The sequence below is a fragment of the Phyllostomus hastatus genome, unplaced genomic scaffold (genome assembly GCF_019186645.2).
Source record: "Phyllostomus hastatus isolate PE091 unplaced genomic scaffold, TTU_PhHast_1.1 phas_contig_471, whole genome shotgun sequence".
Classification (NCBI taxonomy): domain Eukaryota; kingdom Metazoa; phylum Chordata; class Mammalia; order Chiroptera; family Phyllostomidae; genus Phyllostomus; species Phyllostomus hastatus.
In genome coordinates, this window is record NW_025333887.1 from 442,104 (window position 1) to 458,529 (window position 16,426).

Sequence of the window (16,426 nt, forward strand, 5' to 3'; positions counted from 1 at the left end):
TTCCTGCAAGTGGCATATGGGTTGTATGGATATCAGGTTCGGATAAGAACATTTCCATGGCTAATGTGCAAAGAGAGAAATTCCTCAAGGGCCACCGCCACCTTATAAGATCTGACCCCTGGACTAGGGAGGAGTATATATGTCCTTTTTTGAATGGCTACTAGACAACAGAGAACAAAGCAGGATCACAAGAGCAAATAGGAACAGCGAGCCCAAAGTTCACTCTGTTCTCCCAACCTCTGTGCATCCCTTTGGGAATAGTGTAGGGACTGCTTTTCTTTTTTATTTTATTTACTTATTTTTAGAGACAGAAGAGAAAGAGAAAGAGAAGGAGAGAAACATCAATGTGTGATTACCTCACACTTGCCCTCCACTGGGGACCTGACCTGCAACCCAGACATGTGCCCTGACTAGGAATCGAACCAGTGACCCTTTGGTTCATAGGCCCATGCTCAATCCACTGAGCTACACCAGCCAGGGCAGAACTGCTTTTCTTTGAGGCAACCATTTAGGTTAGAATGGAAACTTCAAACTCTTCTGCATCCTGATTGTGGGGGTAGCACCTGACTCTACTCACTGGTCAAAGCACTGAGCTGAGCACACACTCATTTGCCTGGTACACCTGGCTAGTGATGCCCCCTGGTCCAGGTAATATCTTCCCTGGAAGATATCCCAAAAGCACAACAGTCAGGAGAGTGAGATTTCGAAGCCACAGTATATAGGGGAATAAGCACCATTCTATCTGCCACCATGGTGACTGCTTCAGAACTCACTTTCTGCACTTTTGCCAGCATTTCTCAAGTGGGGACCCACAGGCAACCCCACAGGTAGCACCGGCTGACTCCCTCCTGGTGGCCCCAGCCTTCACTAAAGGGCACTAAGGACTCACCAGCTTTTGCAGTAGCTCGGCCACTAACTCTCAGCTGCCATGACCACAAGTCTTTTAATATCCTGTTTGGCCCTACCTCCACGGCCCTTTATGAACCTACACACACTTTTACAGGTGTTTCCCTTTACAAACCTCAAGTCCTATTCAAATCAACCCCACCCAGACAGCCATGGATTCTGAAAGGTAGCTAACTACCTGCTGTTCACTTCCTCCTCGTTTCCATTATCTCCCTGCATGCACTCACTATGACAACTGTCCTCAGCAAAGAACACTAAGAAGGTCAGGGGTAGAGCACAAGCTCCTGAGACAGCCACTCAGGGGAGTTAAGACCGCCCCAACACAATGACAGTTATACCAGCATGGGACCCACACTATAGCACCTGGTCCATAAGAACTGAATTGGATCTTGGCAATCCTTCTGCTGAAAATCCACATATACCAGCTCAACAGAAGGCAGGCGCAGACTGAGAGAACTGGCTCTCTAGGAATTCAGAGTAGTCACCAGCGGTGCCTCCTTTCTTTTAAAGTGCACAAACTACTCTTTCTAGAACTTGGCTTGAGATCATAATCAGACCCTCCCATTCTATTTACTGTCTCATCTACCCTCTCCCTCCTTTGGAAATTGGTATGCTTGCCTGTCTGTGGTCTTCCAGAATCTCTCCTGCCACACAATCGCAAGAGCCTTTGGACATAATGCCATCAAGTCCAACTGTAATCTAAGTCGTTTTGAGTAGCTGGCCACTCCAGTGTACTTTGTCCTTCTGAGAGCTCAATCATCTTATCCAAATGCTTCCTTGACCCTTGACCTTCTGCCCACCATTCCTTACTTGACACAGAAACAACAAGGGGACTGTCTTCTCCCCATGTCCTACACCATGTTTCATGGTCCAGAGCTCACCACAGACTTCCGTCTTCCTGATACTATTCTTAAGCTCTGTGTGCTCTTCTACGGCAGCCCTTGCTTTTCTTCCTGTTCTTCCTATCCTTCAGATGAGATGTGAGCTGGCTGGGGAGCCCCAAGCACCTCTGTGGTCCCTGAGACTTAGGGTATCATCGTGTCCCATTTCCCCCACTCCCAGGTAGATGGACTCGGAATCCTGTTTTTGAGACCTGGTCTTCCAAACCTGCCTCCCTTTCAGTCTCAGCCTACAAGATCATCATCTTTTCAGAGTTTTCCTGAAACCCTGAAATCCTAGGGTGTCTGACTCCTTCCAGCCTTGGTACTTTCCAACTCTTGTGATCAGATGGCTCACCATGAAGAGCTGTCTGCTCTTTCCAGCGCCACCCTTGCCACTTTCCAACTTTGACCCAGAGAGGGCAGGCTTACCTGAGCAACTGACTTTTTTTCTGAAAAACTGAAACCCAGGTAAGTCATTCTAATGCCTAGTGAAAAAGAATGTCCAGGTGATGGGCACTGGGAGATCCCAGCCCAACTATCCACACACTCACCCTGCCTCTGAGTATCTGCACAGTGAGCGGCTTCCCAATACTTCTGGAAGCCCTTAGCCTAAGTGTTATGTCTACCCCCTGCCAGTCAGCATTCTTGAGAACAGCCAGGTCCCCGATCAGAACCCCTGTAAGCAAGAGGCAGTAAACCAGCCCCAAGCTCAAACGGATGCTTTCTATCAATCAGTCTAGTCTTGCCCAACTAGCCAACCCCATGGCCCTGCTCAAGGCATTCAATCTTACCAAAATAAAAAAAAAACCACCAGCAAAACTCAGACCACGGTCAAACACAATATGCTTTCACTGCTCCCACAAGGGTTACATCTGGAAAGACCCTCGGACACAGTTGGTCTCAGCCCCTTCAGGCCATTTCTGCCCACTCTTCCCAGGGCAGGACCCCATATACAAAAAGCCTGTTTAATTGGTCCCTTTTAAACTGGACTTCAAAGGGCCTCTCCCAGAGGAGGGAAACACCTCACTTACGTCATGCTATGTACAGAGAACAAGCTGTTAATGTGTTTGCCCTAAAAGAGCACATGGCAAGTTGCAGCACAGCCAGAACTTGAGTCTTCTGAACTTCCAGTCAGTCCTCTCTCACTCTTTACCTCTGGAGGTCGGAGGAAAAATTGGAGACCTCTGGGGAAACTGTGGCTCCTCTAACACAGATAGGCCTCTGGTTCAAGGACATGAACTGAGGAATCAGTCACAGGCTAGCTCAGGGGTCCCCTCATAGTCCCTTACCCCTCCCCACTCACAAGGACAGCAGCAGGGAAAAACCAGCAATGTAGAGATTCCTCTGGGCACGGAAAAGCTTCATGTGGAAGTGTTCCATGGCTCCGGGGTTGTTCTGGAGGTTCACCTTCTCTGTCACATCGTCATACTTCCTAATCTCACGTACGGCATCTGTGGTGGAACAGAGAGGAGACACAGGGTTTAACTCCCTCTGGACCAAGTCTGGGCTGTCCAGCTGAGACAGTGAGTCACGGAGGCCTTGATTCCCTCAAATCATCTCCCCTTACCGCCCCTTCTACAAGCACCTCGGGGGATGCCTGTCAGAGTGCTACCCTCAGACCCTCTCTCCTCCAGCTTCTCTCAGCTCCCTCCCTGGCCCCATTCTACCAGGGCCACAAGCTTTGCTCTCTGTCTCAAGAGGCTAGCCAAGTTTAAGGCATGGCTAGCTCAGAGCAGCTCCCTTTTCTCCACGGTTCCCCACAATGTCTGGTTCTGTTTATCTCAAGTCAGACAGGCCAGCAGCCACCCCAGATAAGCCAGGGTGGTCCTGCTTACGGAAATGTCTGCTAAGGAGACAGGAGCTGTCTAGGAGACAAGGACCAGAGGATGCCTGGTAAAGATTCAAGCATTTTTGTTTCTAAACTTTGTAATAACAGGTTTTATTTAAACCATTTTATTCAAATTAAAAAAGGAGTTCGTGCTCACCAAGAGTTCAAACATTCCAGAAATGGGGGAAAAGAAAGATTCCCATCACACAATCACCTCCAGTTGGGTATACAATATGTGGTCATCTTATCTAAAGCTGACACTTTCAGTCACATTACCTATGTTATTTTGATAATACACACCTGTATCTGAAATTATCCTAGTTACATGTTTACTGTCTGTCTCCCCCAAATTAAACTACCAACTCCACAAGGGCAGAAAACTTTTCTACTACATCCCAGGCCACAGCACAGTTCTAGGTTCCCAGGGGGCATGCAAATAACTACAGAATGCTGAAGAGCCTCCACTCCTTAGAGCTGTTAGACATGCAGTACTCTATAAATATGTTTATATCTACCTTTGTAAAGTAGAAATGGAAACATCCCATACCTACTGCTTTCTCCCCAAACCTGAGACACCTTTTTAAGTCAGTACATGAAGACCTACCTAAAGAGGGCCCTTAACAGACCCCCATGTAAGAGGGGAAAGGTACCACTGTATGGGTATTTGATTCTTAATTCCTGATTTGAGACTGCTTGGTGTTTTAGGTGATCTTACATTATAAAAATCTGCCTTCCCTCACTGGGAAGCAGATTTAACACAGTGCCTTGTGTTAAATCTGTATCGTAAGGCAAGCACTCTCCAACACTGTCAGCAGGTGTATAAAATGGACAACTCACCTATTTTCACAGGAGACTTCAAGTTCCTGTCTCCCCACTTTCCTTTGTGGAATCCTACCCCCAAAGGCATGGCATTAAGAGAGGGCACCTTTGGGAGGTATTAGGTCATGAGCGCAAGGCCCTCATGAATGGGATTAGTGCCCTTATGAAAGGGTCCCCAAAGAAATCCCTCACCCCCTTCTGCCACGTGAGGACACAGCAAGAAGGCAGTCATCTTCCAACTAGGAACAGAGCTCTCATGACACATCAGTTCTGCTGGCACCTTGGTCCTGGATTTCCAGCCTCCAGAACCATTAGAAATAAATGTGTTTTTTAAGCAAGTAATAAAGGTATTTTTAATACAGCAGCCCAAACTAAGACACAGAATTTACAGTAAAACATTCATATCCTTGGGTTTATCAATTTCACATCTATGAATTTATCCTACAGAAGCACTTACATAAATTTACAATGATATTAGAATACCTCTAAAGAAGGAATTAAATTAGAATATAACCTTGTGATAGAATACAAGCATACTGTATTTGATTGCACCTCACAGATACGGAGTTTTCATCAACACTGAAGCAAGACCCTCCACCAGCAAAGAGATTATAACTCACTGAAGGCTCAAATGGTTAGTATCTTTTAACAGTTAAGTATTTTTAATTAAGGTATACACATGATTTTTATAAACATAATTACACACAGGCTGCAGTATAGTAGAAACATAACTTTTATATGCCCTGGGAAAACAAAAAATGTGTGTGACTTGCTTTACGGTATGATATCCTCTTCACTGCAGTAGTCTGGAACTGAAACCACAGTATCTCTGAGGTTGCCTGTACCATCAGTCCTCCGTAGCTGTGGGTTCCACATCTGTGGATTCAACCAATGCAGATCAAAAATATTTGGAAAAAAATGTTACACTGTTGCTGATGTGTATTGTGTAGTAAGGCCTGTGGTGGTTGTGTCTGTATTGAACATGTACTGACTTTTTTTGGTCATTATTCTCTAAATGATATAGTATAACAGTTATATAGCATTGCATGTATTAGGTATTATAAATAATCTACAGATAATTTAAAGTATACAGGAGGATGTGCATAGGTTATATGCAAATACTACACCGTTTTACATAAGAAGCTTGAGTATCCACAGAATCTGGTAATCACAGGGATCTTGGAACCAATCCCACAGATACCAAAGGATATTTCTATTACACAATCTTTAAAAAGAGACTTCTATAAAAAGATGTTGTAAGATATAGTAAGTGGAAAAATGTACAATTCAAAACAGTGTGTAGTATATTAATAAAGACGTCAGCATAGAAAGTGCCTACAGAGATGTACAGTAAAGCATTAATGCTGGGAGGACTTCCGGTCAAGATGGCAGTGTAGGTACACATGGCTTGCCTCTTTGAACAACCACATCAAAATTACAACTAAAATATAGAACCATCACTTGGAACCACCAGAAATTTAGTAGAATAAGAAGTCTGACAACTACAGAATTAAAGAAACCACATCCATCCAGACTGGTAGGAGGGGTGGAGATATAGAATGGGCTGGTCCCACACCCACATGTGGTGGATAAAAATTTGGGAGGGATATCCCACCCAAGCTGCTTTTCCATATGAGTGGCTGGTCTTAGCTCATACTGCACAACTTCCTAAATCCTCTCAAACAAGCAACAGCTGGCCTCAGTGAGTCCCGGCACTGGCAGCAGCCAGCCTAGAATCACAGTTTCACTTCACCTGGGAATCTCCAAGCCCAGCACAAGTGACAACCACCTAAGATTCCTTTATACCTCAGGTAGGGTGGTCCAGAACAAAACACAGGTGGGGGCTGACCTTGGTCTGCACCACCTGGGAAATCTCAGGGCCAGAGCATCCACTGGACTGCTACAGACCATGTCAGAGCACCACCACCCTGCCCCTGCACAGCTGATCCTCCATGGAGGGCAGAGTTTGGTGGTCAGTGGTCACAAACAATCCTTGCAGCTGATTGGCCTGGCTAAGTCCCTCCCACTGACCTGCCAACAGCAATCAAGGCTCCACTACAAGAGAAGGGTGTACTCAGCCCACACAATGGGTGCACCTCGAGTACCCAGCCTGGGTGACAGAAGAGGCTGTGCGCTACAGGACACCTACCGCATCAGGCCATGCGACCAAGATAGGGAGTCAGAGCAGCTCTACTTAATACATAGAAACAAACACAGGGAGGCTGCCAAAATGAGGAGACAAAGAAACATGGCCCAAATGAAAGAACTGATCAAAACTACAGAAAAAGAGCTAAATGAAATGAAGATAAGCAATCCATCAGATGCAGAGTTCAAAACACTGGTTATAAGGATGCTCAAGGAACTTAGTGAGGACCTCAACAGCATAAAGAAGATCCAGTCAGAAACAAGGGATACACTAATAAAGAACAATTTACAGGGAAACACAGTAGAGTGGATGAAGCCGAGAATCAAATCAATGATTTGGAACATACAGAAGGAAAAAACAAGCAATCAGAACAAAAAGAAAAAAGAATCCAAAAAAAATGAAGATACTATAAGCAGCCTCTGGGACAACTTCCAGAGATCCACCAGTCACATCATAGGAGTACCAGAAGAAGAAGAGAAAGAGCAAGAAATTAGAAATCTATTTGAAAAAATAATGAAAAAAAAAAACTCCCCTAGTTTGGTGAAGGAAATAGACACGCAAGTCCAGGAAGCACAGAGTCCCAAACAAGATGGATGCAAAGAGGCCCACTCCAAGACACATCATAATTAAAACACCAAAGGTTAACGATAAAGAGAGATCTTAAAATTCAGCAAAACAAAAGAAGATAGTAACCTACAGAGGAGTTCTCATCAGACTGTCGGCTGATTTCTCAAAAGAAACTGCAGGCTAGAAGGGATTGTCAAGAAACAATCAAAGTCATGAAAAGCAGGCACCTACAGCCAAGATTGGTCTACCCAGCAAAGCTCTCATTTAGAATTGAAGGGCAGGTAAAAAGAGCTTCGCAGACAGGAAAAAAACTGAAGGAGTTCATCATCACCAAACCATTATTATATGAAATGTTAAAGAGACTTATTTAAGAAAAGAAAGATCAAAACTATGAATAAAATGGCAATAAACACATACTTATAACAACAGAATCTAAAAAACAAACTAAAGAAATAAGAACAGAGACAGAATCATGGATACTGAGAACATTTTGATGGTGGCCAGATGGGAGAGGGGTGTGGGCGAACAGGTGAAGAGGTGAGGGGATTAAAAAGTACAAATAGGTAGTTACAGAATAGCCATGGGGATGTCAAGTACAGTATAGGAAGTGGAGTAGCCAAAGAACTTATACGCATGACCCATGGACTTGAACAATGGTGTGGGGATTGCTTGAGGGAGTGGGGGGGTGCTGGGTAGATGGGCACAAAGAAGGAAAAATGAGGACAACTGTAATAGCATAATCAATAAAATAAAATTTTGTAAAAAAATCATGACCCTGGCTGGTGTGGCTCAGTGGAACTGAGTGCCGGCCTGTGAACCAAGAGGTAGCTGGTTCGATTCCCAGTTAGGGCACATGCCTGGGTGGTAGGTCAGGTCCCCAGTTGGGGGTGTATAAAAAGCAAGCAATAGATGTATCTATTGCACATCAATGTTTCTCTCCTCCTCTTTCTCCCTTCCTTCCCTTCTCTCTAAAAATAAATAAAATGGGCCCTGGCTGGTGTAGCTTAGTGGATTGAGCGCAGGCTGCGAACCAAAGTGTCGCAGGTTCGATTCCCAGTCAGGGTACATGCCTGGGTTGCAGGCCATGACCCCCAGCAACCGCACACTGATGTTTCTCTCTCTCTATCTCCCTCCCTTCCCTCTCTAAAAATAAATAAAATCTTTAAAAAAAATAAACTAAATAAAAATAAATAAATAACACCTTTTTAAAAAGAGCATTCATAGCCCTGGCTGGCGTAGCTCAGTGGATTGAGCGCAGGCTGCAAACCAAAGTGTCGCAGGTTCTATTCCCAGTCAGGGTACATGCCTGGGTTGCAGGCCGTGACCCCCAGCAACCGCACACTGATGTTTCTCTCTCTCTCTCTCTATCTCCCTTCCCTCTCTAAAAATAAATAAATAAAATCTTTAAAAAAAGAGCATTCATGATGGTTATCTGTGAGATATGAAATTATGGGGGACTTCAACTTTCTATGCTTTATTTCTGAATTTTTTGAAATGTTACTTTTTGTAATTAAAAAAACATGTTTCTCTACGCTGTCATCTGCATCTAGGAACCCACCACCTTAAAGACCACCTTGGCCAATGGCAAAGATCAGACCGAAGATGGCGATGTTAGGCCATACTAGCCCAAGTCATGCAACAGAGTGCTGCTCTCCCTATCTCAGGCCTCTAGCCCAGAGCAGTTAACCCTAGACCCTCATCAAGCCCACTCCCCAGCCAGATCTGCCCTAGGGCCCTCTCAGTGAAGACTTGAGGCCAGTCAGGACTGCAGCTATAGCTGGTATGCCTATTACCTTTCACTACTACTTGCTAGTAGCTAACACATATTTGCAGAAGCCGCTGTAGAGCTCTCTGAATTACGATTCTTAACATTAGGGTAGGAAGCAGCTTGTCATCCTAGCCAGATGTCTCTCTAGAACTTTCAAGCAATTTCCCAACTCCAAAAAAGAAAGGTGACTTTGCTAACTAATGGGTTCTCTTCAAAGGGCTTCCCTGGCCCACTCAGCTCAGTTAGGAAATGGAGAACTCCTAGAGCCTAGTTTGCAGAAGATAAGGCCCTGAGGAAAGACCCTCAGCAGGTCCCCACCTGCTCCAATTCTCACTCCAATCCCACATTCAAAACCAAAAACAGCCCTGGCTGGTATGGCTCAGTGGATTCAGCACCAGCCTGCAAATTGAAAGGTTGCTGATTCAATTCCCAGTCACGACACATACCTGGGTTGGGGGTCAGGTCCCCAGTTAGTGGTGCAAGAGGCAACCACACATTGATGTTTCTCTCCCTCTCTTTCTCCTTCCCTTTCCCTCTCTCTAAAAGTAAATAAATAAAACATTTCTTTAAAAAGCAAGCTTCCAGCCAACATGGAGGCATAGATAGATTCATTTTGCTTCCTCACCCAACCAAAAGAAGGATAACAACCAATTTAAAAACAAAAAACAACCCAAACCACCAGAAAACTGAACTATATGGAAGTCCGACAACAAGGGAGTTGAAGAAGAAACATTCGTCCAGACTGGTAGGAGGGGCAGAGATGGGCAGCCAGGGTGGTGAGGACAAGTGACAAGGCCATGGCTGGTGGGAACCAGGAGGGCGAGGCAGTGGCTGGAGGACCCAGCGGTCCCACATTCATGTGCAGGTAAGCCAGGAGGAACAACTCAGGAGCAAGACAGACTGCACAACCCAGGGTTCTAGTGCAGGAAACTAAAGCCTCAAAACCTCTGGCTGTAGAAACCTGTGGGGGTTGTGGAATGGGAGAAACTCCCAGCCTCACAGGAGAGAGTGTTAGAGGGGTCCACAGGACCCTAGAACACACACAAACCCACCCACTCAGAAATCAGCACCAGAAGGGCCCAATTTGCTTGTGTGAAGTGGGGGAAGTGCTGAAAGCAGGGCAAGAGCTGAGTAAGCGGCATTATTCCCTCTCTGACCCCTCCCTACATACAGCATCACAACACAGTGACATCAGTAGCCCCACCCTGGAGAATACCTAAGACTCCACCTCTTACTACATAACAAGCACACCGAAACAAAAAGATATGCCCCAAATAATAGAACAAATCAAAATTCCAGAAAAAGTACAACTAAGTGATGAAGAGATAGCCAACCTATCAGATGCAGAGTTCAAAACACTAGTAATCAGGATACTCACAGAAATGGTTGAGTATGGCCACAAAATAGAGGAAGTAGTAAAAGCTATTCAAAGTGAAATAAAGAAAAATATATAGGGAACCAACAGTGAAGGGAAGAAAACCGGGACTCAAATCAACAATTTGAAACAGAAGGAACAAATAAACATTTAATCAGAACAGAATGAAGAAACAAGAATTTAAAAAAAAAAAAAAAAAACACAAGGAAAGGCTTAGGAGCCTCTGGGACAACTTTAAATGTTCCAATATCCAAATCATAGAGGGACCAGAAAAAGAGGAAGAGCAAGAAATTGAAAACTTATTTGGACAAAAATAATGAAGGAGAACTTCCCCAATCTGCAAAGGAAACAGATTTCCAGGAAGTCCAGGAAGCCCAGAGAGTCCCAAAGAAGGTGGAACCAAGGACTCACACACCAAAGTACATCATAATTATCCAAGACGATAGATGAGAAGAATCTTAAAAGCAGCAAGAGAAAAGGAGACAGTTACCAACAAAGGAGTTTTCATAAGACTATCAGCTGATTTCTCAAAAGAAACCTTGCAGGCAAGAAGGGGCTGGAAAGTATTCCAAGTCATAAAAAGCAAGGACCCACAACCTAGATTACTCTATCCAGCAAAGCTATCATTTAGAATGGAAGGGCAGATAAAGTGCTTCCCAGATAAGGTCAAGTTAAAGGAGTTCATCATCACCAGGCCCTTATATATGAAACATTAAAGGGACTTATCTAAGAAAAAAGATGAAGATCAAAATTATGAACTATCCTGGCTCGTGTAGCTCAGTGGATTGAGCACCAGCTTGCAAACCAAAGGGTCGCCAGTTTGATTCCTAGTCAGGGGACATGCCTGGGTTGCAGGCCAGGTCCCCAACAAGGGGCACATGAGAGGCAACCACACACTGATGTTTCTCTCCTCCTTCTCCCTCCCTTCCTCTCTCTAAAATAAATAAAACAAACCTTAAAAAAAAAACCATGAACAGTAAAATGACAACAAACTCACAACTATCAACAACTGAACAGGAAAAAACAAAAGCAAACAACTAGAACAGGAAAAGAATCACCGAAATGGAGATCAGATGGAGGGTTATCAGTGGGGAGGGGGAGAATGGGGAAAAGTTACAGGGAATAAGAAACATAAACGGTAGGCACACAAGAGACAGGGGGAGATCAAGGATAGTATAGGAAATAGAGAGGCCAAAGAACCTGTATGTATAACCCATGGACATGAACTAAGGTGGGGAATGATGGTGTGAGGAGAGCTACAGGGGGAAGGGGAATAAAAGGGAGAAAAAATGGGATAACTATAATAGCATAACCAATACTATATACTTTAAAAAAAGTAAAAGCACATGGACCCCTGGCTGGCGTAGCTCAGTGGATTGAGCGCGGGCTGCGAACCAGGCATCGCAGGTTCGATTCCCAGTCAGGGCACATGCCTAGGTTGCAGGCCATGACCCCCAGCAACCACACATTGATGTTTCTTTCTTTCTTTCCCTCCCTCCCTCCCTCCCTCCCTCACCTCTCTAATAAAATAAATAAATAAAATCTTAAAAAAAAAAAGCACATGGAAAGCCTGGCTTTTAATGCTCAGGGGATGATATGCATATTCCCTACAGGAGAGAACCCTGATTGGAAAGAGCTATCTCTCTGAGGCTCACCAAACATTTCAACAGCAAGGTATGCAGGCAGCTGGCACCTACAGTACATGCCCAGGAACACACCTGGCCTGTTCAGAGGCAGTCCTGCCTGAACATATCCCGTCAGGCCCTGAGACATTAGGAAGAAATGTCCAAAACAGCAGCTAGTGGGTGGGGCCATGCAAGTTCCCCTAAACTCCGCCTCCCTGCCCTCCAGCCTCTCCTGCATTTCCACTGGGGACTAAAAACAGAGAAGTGCTCTGAGCTTAAGCAAACATCACATCTTGGAGACAGGACCACTTTCTGTAGCAGACCCAAGCCAATACTTTGGGAGTCCAAGCAGGGAGATGTACTGATCAGTAACCAGAGCAAAACATACATTTAACAGCCAGACGAGAGTTTCACTAATTCCTCTGGTCTCTGAATAATCATGCCACCAGCACACTGCAAAATGTTTGCTTTCCATCTTAGCACCACCGGCCCCAGGGCCCTATCCCTGAGCATGCCCTAGGACCAGTTTATCTTTCAAGCCCCTGCTGGTACTCACCTCAATGTGGGGTTTATAGAACTTCAGTGCTGGAAAAACATGGAAAGTCCTGAAGTTTGACCCAGATCCAGAAAGGTCTGGGATCTGCTCCCTAGATACACTGCCAGATCCCTTCGTCACCCCTATACTACAGGACACAGCAGCTCCCTTCCCAGTTAGGGTTCTTGTCTACTGGGTCACTCAGTCCCCTAATCGTGACCTATTCCAGGTTGGAGAGACTGATGGTACTAAGTGACTGGAGAACAGCACTACTTAAACCAGAGTCAGCATGGGCCAGTTAGTTTCTCTTGGTTTCAATTCTGGACCAACCCCAAGGAGCTGCCCCAGACACATGAGGTGGTCATCACAGGGTCCACAAAAACTGCTGGTTAAAGCAAAGGACCTATCAGCAGTACCCTCTTCATGGGTGAAGGGAGTCTCTTCCCCAAGAGAAAGACAGGAGCACTTAAGTGGTCTGTCTCTGAGAAGCCAAAGCTATAAAGTACATGTGGAACATGGCACAGGGCTTCACTGCCAAGGCCATGGCAAAGGGTCTAGGTCAGGTAGCTGCCCTCAGCCACAGCTCACTCACCAATGAACAGCAGCACAAGGATGACAATGAGGACCACAAAGAAGGTGTTACTATAGGTCACTACCAACTCCACCAGGCGGGACTTGAAAACCTTCTGCCATCTGTGAAGAAAACAAAAAAGACAGGGGCTGTAGAAAAAGAACACACTTGGGATCGGAGTCTTGAGAACAGCTCAGTTTTGCAGTCTTCTCCAATGGTCGAAAACCCCATAACAGACTCAGCCTCAACTGCTTGCATTTTTTTAATTTATGACATCCACTCAAGGATGTTTATTTTAAAGAGAGATACTTGTCCATAAATAGAAATTCCTAGAAAACCAGTTTTAAACAGTGGTAGTCTCTGGGAAAGAAAATGGGAACCTCACCTTTCACTGGATTCCTCTATGTAGTATTCAAAATGCTTGCCACATACACATTATTTAAGTTGTTTTTCCACATGACCAAGCATGGTTCATCTAGAATCCCACCACCCTGGATTATTATGAAGCAGACCCAACCTCCCTTCAGTTCCCTCCACAAGTATTTAGTATGTAGCTCTTTCAGAGAAGAGTTTTCGAAAATGGTTAATGTAAGCACAATGCCATCACCAAACCTCATGAAAATCAGTAAGTAGGCTAAAGAAATTTTTGAAAAACAAAAACACCACACACGCAAAAGAAGAAAATCAATAAGAATCCCTCATTATTAGACCCAGAATCCCAAAGTCTAATTGTTGCATTTCTTAATAGCTGGTTTGTTTGAATCCAGAGAGACCAGTTTTCAATTCTGCATTTAGTTGAGAAGTATCTTAAATCTCTTACTCTATGAGCCCTTCCCTTGCTCTCATTTGTTTTCTTTCCCAATTTACTTTATGTAGAAACTGGGTTGTTTATCCTACAAAGCTTCCTAGATTCCAGCTCCAAGGGGCCTCTGTCTCTGTATTTCCTCCAAGCTGAATGAGGTGTGAAGATTCAGATCAGGCTTTTCACAAGAATATTCCTTAGGCAGTGCTGTGTAATTTCTTTTACTTTTATTGATTGATTTTAGAGAGAGAGAGGAAGGGGGAGAGAGAGAAACATCAATTTGTTGTCCCACTTATTTATTCATGCATGTGCCCTGACCAAGGATCGAACCCACAACATTGGTGTATCAGGACACTCTAACCAATTAAGCTATCTGGCCAGAGCTATATACTTTCTATTGCATCACATCAGGTATTTTTCATTAAAAAGTTTTTAAAAATATCTGTGGAGACTCAGCCTTATTTGTAATGTTCTAATTTAAGTCAGAATGTGTCCATATGTTATGTGCAATTAAAAATTAATTTCCAACTAACTTTTAACAGGTCTTCTATTCACTGAAAGGGAATATGGCTTCACCCTGAATAGGCTGAGTAATGCTCATGAGGTTACTACACAATGCCAGTGAGACTAGTTAGTAGGACAGAAGTCACCAAGTCAGCAACAACGTGACCCTGTGGTGCAAGTCTTCTGGATCCCACATTGTCATCCTTCAAACCACAAAGACCCAAGGGAAGGCAGAAGGGCATCATTCCCAGAACCATAAGCAGAGCTAGGCCTTCTCCCCTCTGGTACATTCATAAGGCCAGAAGGCAGGATGCACAGGAACGGTGCAGAAGGTTGGCAATAGTAAACACAACCCCTGCCACCCCCCACCCCAGACGCAGTCTACCTATTTCTGTCTGACCCCAATTCCAGGGTCCACACATAAGCTACAGGTCTGGGCAACAGTCACCTTCTTACTTGCTTGTCTGCTTGCTCCATAGCTCATACCTTTTGGGTGAAATGAAGGGAATGCAAAGAAGCAGCACAACAAAAACCTCTGCATAGAGGAAGGTGGCAACCGCAGTCCACTGCAGACTCATCCTGTTGCTAGAAGGTTTCCAACAGGGAGGTGTGAGCTTGTTTCCTACAAGGCACAAAAGGAACAGGAGTCATAAAAGCTGGACAGCCATGCAAACCTGGGAAATGGGGCTCACTCAGCACGGAAACCTGAGCTTTAACGCACAAAGGCCTAACCAACTTCCACCTGCCGGGGCGGAGTTACTTTGCTGCCCTCCAGTTTGTGCGGTATCGCGTACAGAGACACCTTTCTGAACTCTTCCCCTTGGAGCCCAAGAGACTCCTTGTTTCTCTTTAAATGGGAATGCGGTTTTAATGAGAATTATATAGACAAGAGGAAATTCTCAACATCCACCAGGCCGCTCCCTCCCCAGCCACGGGGAGCTAGAGGCTCCCAGCTCCCAGCCAGACCCGCGGCGGCAGTGTGTCAGTAACACACTTTCTCCAAAAGCCAGGGCGCCCCCCCCCCCGACCCCCGTCCTAGGGAAACCAGGAGGCCCTTCCCTCTCCCACATTTCAAAGGGGCCGAGAGAAAACCAGCAGCTCCCTGAGGGGCTAGAGCGGGGGCTAACAGGATTTCCCACTGCCGCGCCTGCCTCCGATAGGGCTGGAATACTCGGAGTACCTAAAAAAAAAGCCCACAAGAGCGACTCCTACAGGACGGGAGTCAGGGCCAAGAGGAAACACAGTCTCGACTAGGAATCTCAGGGCTCCATCCAGAGAAACTTCTAGAAGCTATCCCCGCAGAAGCCAGAATATTCCCTCACGGCAGCCCTGGTCGGCCACAGCTCGAACCAGGGTTGGGAAACCCTGCACAGAACAGCCGGCGGCCCCCAAGCGTGGCCCTGGCGGAGAGCCGGCACGCCTTCCCCAAACCCCACCCCGGAGGCTCCTCCGGAGGGGCTTGGCCACCGCCCCCTTTGCCACCGCAGCCGGCCCTCACGCCCCCAGAGCCCAGCTCCACCCACCGCCGCCTAGACTTCCCTCTACCCAGCCCTGCCACTGCACTCCCCGTTCGGCCCTTGACCCTGGGGCCGCTTCACACTGCCCGCCGCTTCCCGTCGTTGAAGGCTGAAGGGACCTAGACAGCCCCGCTCACCGAGTTTCCCACAGATTCGAGGACGTTCCTCTGCTGCCGCCAAACTCACCTACGCTGGCCTTGGCCCCGCCCCCTCCCACGTAGGCGGAAACCGGAAGCGCAAGCAGGGCACTGCCTCTCCCCCAACCGAAATGAGGCCCTGTAGTCTCCGCCCAAGGTCGCCTTCCGCCCCGCCCCCCCAAGCCGAAAGCGCCGACGCTTAGGACTGAGACAGAAATGGAGCTTCGGGTGCGCAGGGAGGCGGGGCGAGTCCTTGGCGGGAAGACGAGGGGGCAGCTTGTCTAGCCCGCGAGGTCCTCCTACGTCTCTGTGGTCCAGGGAGGGGGCGGGGTCCGACCGTGGGGCGAGAACGGGGTGGGGCGCGGTGTGCCCGGGTTCCGCCTCCCGCCCCTCCTCCGCCTCCTCCCCTTCCACCGACTCGCCCCTGGGGAGGGGTGGGTGGGTG

General features: G+C 46.3%; 1 protein-coding gene across 3 annotated transcripts in view; it reads right to left on the reverse strand.

The window, feature by feature from the left end:
* Positions 1 to 16,173, reverse strand: part of BCAP31 (B cell receptor associated protein 31) — a 31,819-nt gene extending 15,646 nt beyond the window's left edge. Inside the window, exons 1-4 of one of the 3 annotated variants that reach the window (XM_045845422.1) lie at positions 16,031 to 16,173; positions 14,814 to 14,949; positions 13,043 to 13,143; positions 3,091 to 3,238 (exon numbers count right to left, since the gene is read on the reverse strand). In XM_045845422.1, coding sequence (XP_045701378.1) covers positions 3,091 to 3,238; positions 13,043 to 13,143; positions 14,814 to 14,905 — 341 coding nt within the window. In that variant the 5' untranslated portion in view covers positions 14,906 to 14,949; positions 16,031 to 16,173. Of the gene's footprint in view, positions 1 to 3,090; positions 3,239 to 13,042; positions 13,144 to 14,813; positions 14,950 to 15,507; positions 15,659 to 15,981 lie in introns of those variants that run through there. The other 2 variants (XM_045845420.1, XM_045845421.1) reach the window with 2 other exon arrangements.
* Between the last annotated feature and the right edge of the window lie 253 nt (positions 16,174 to 16,426).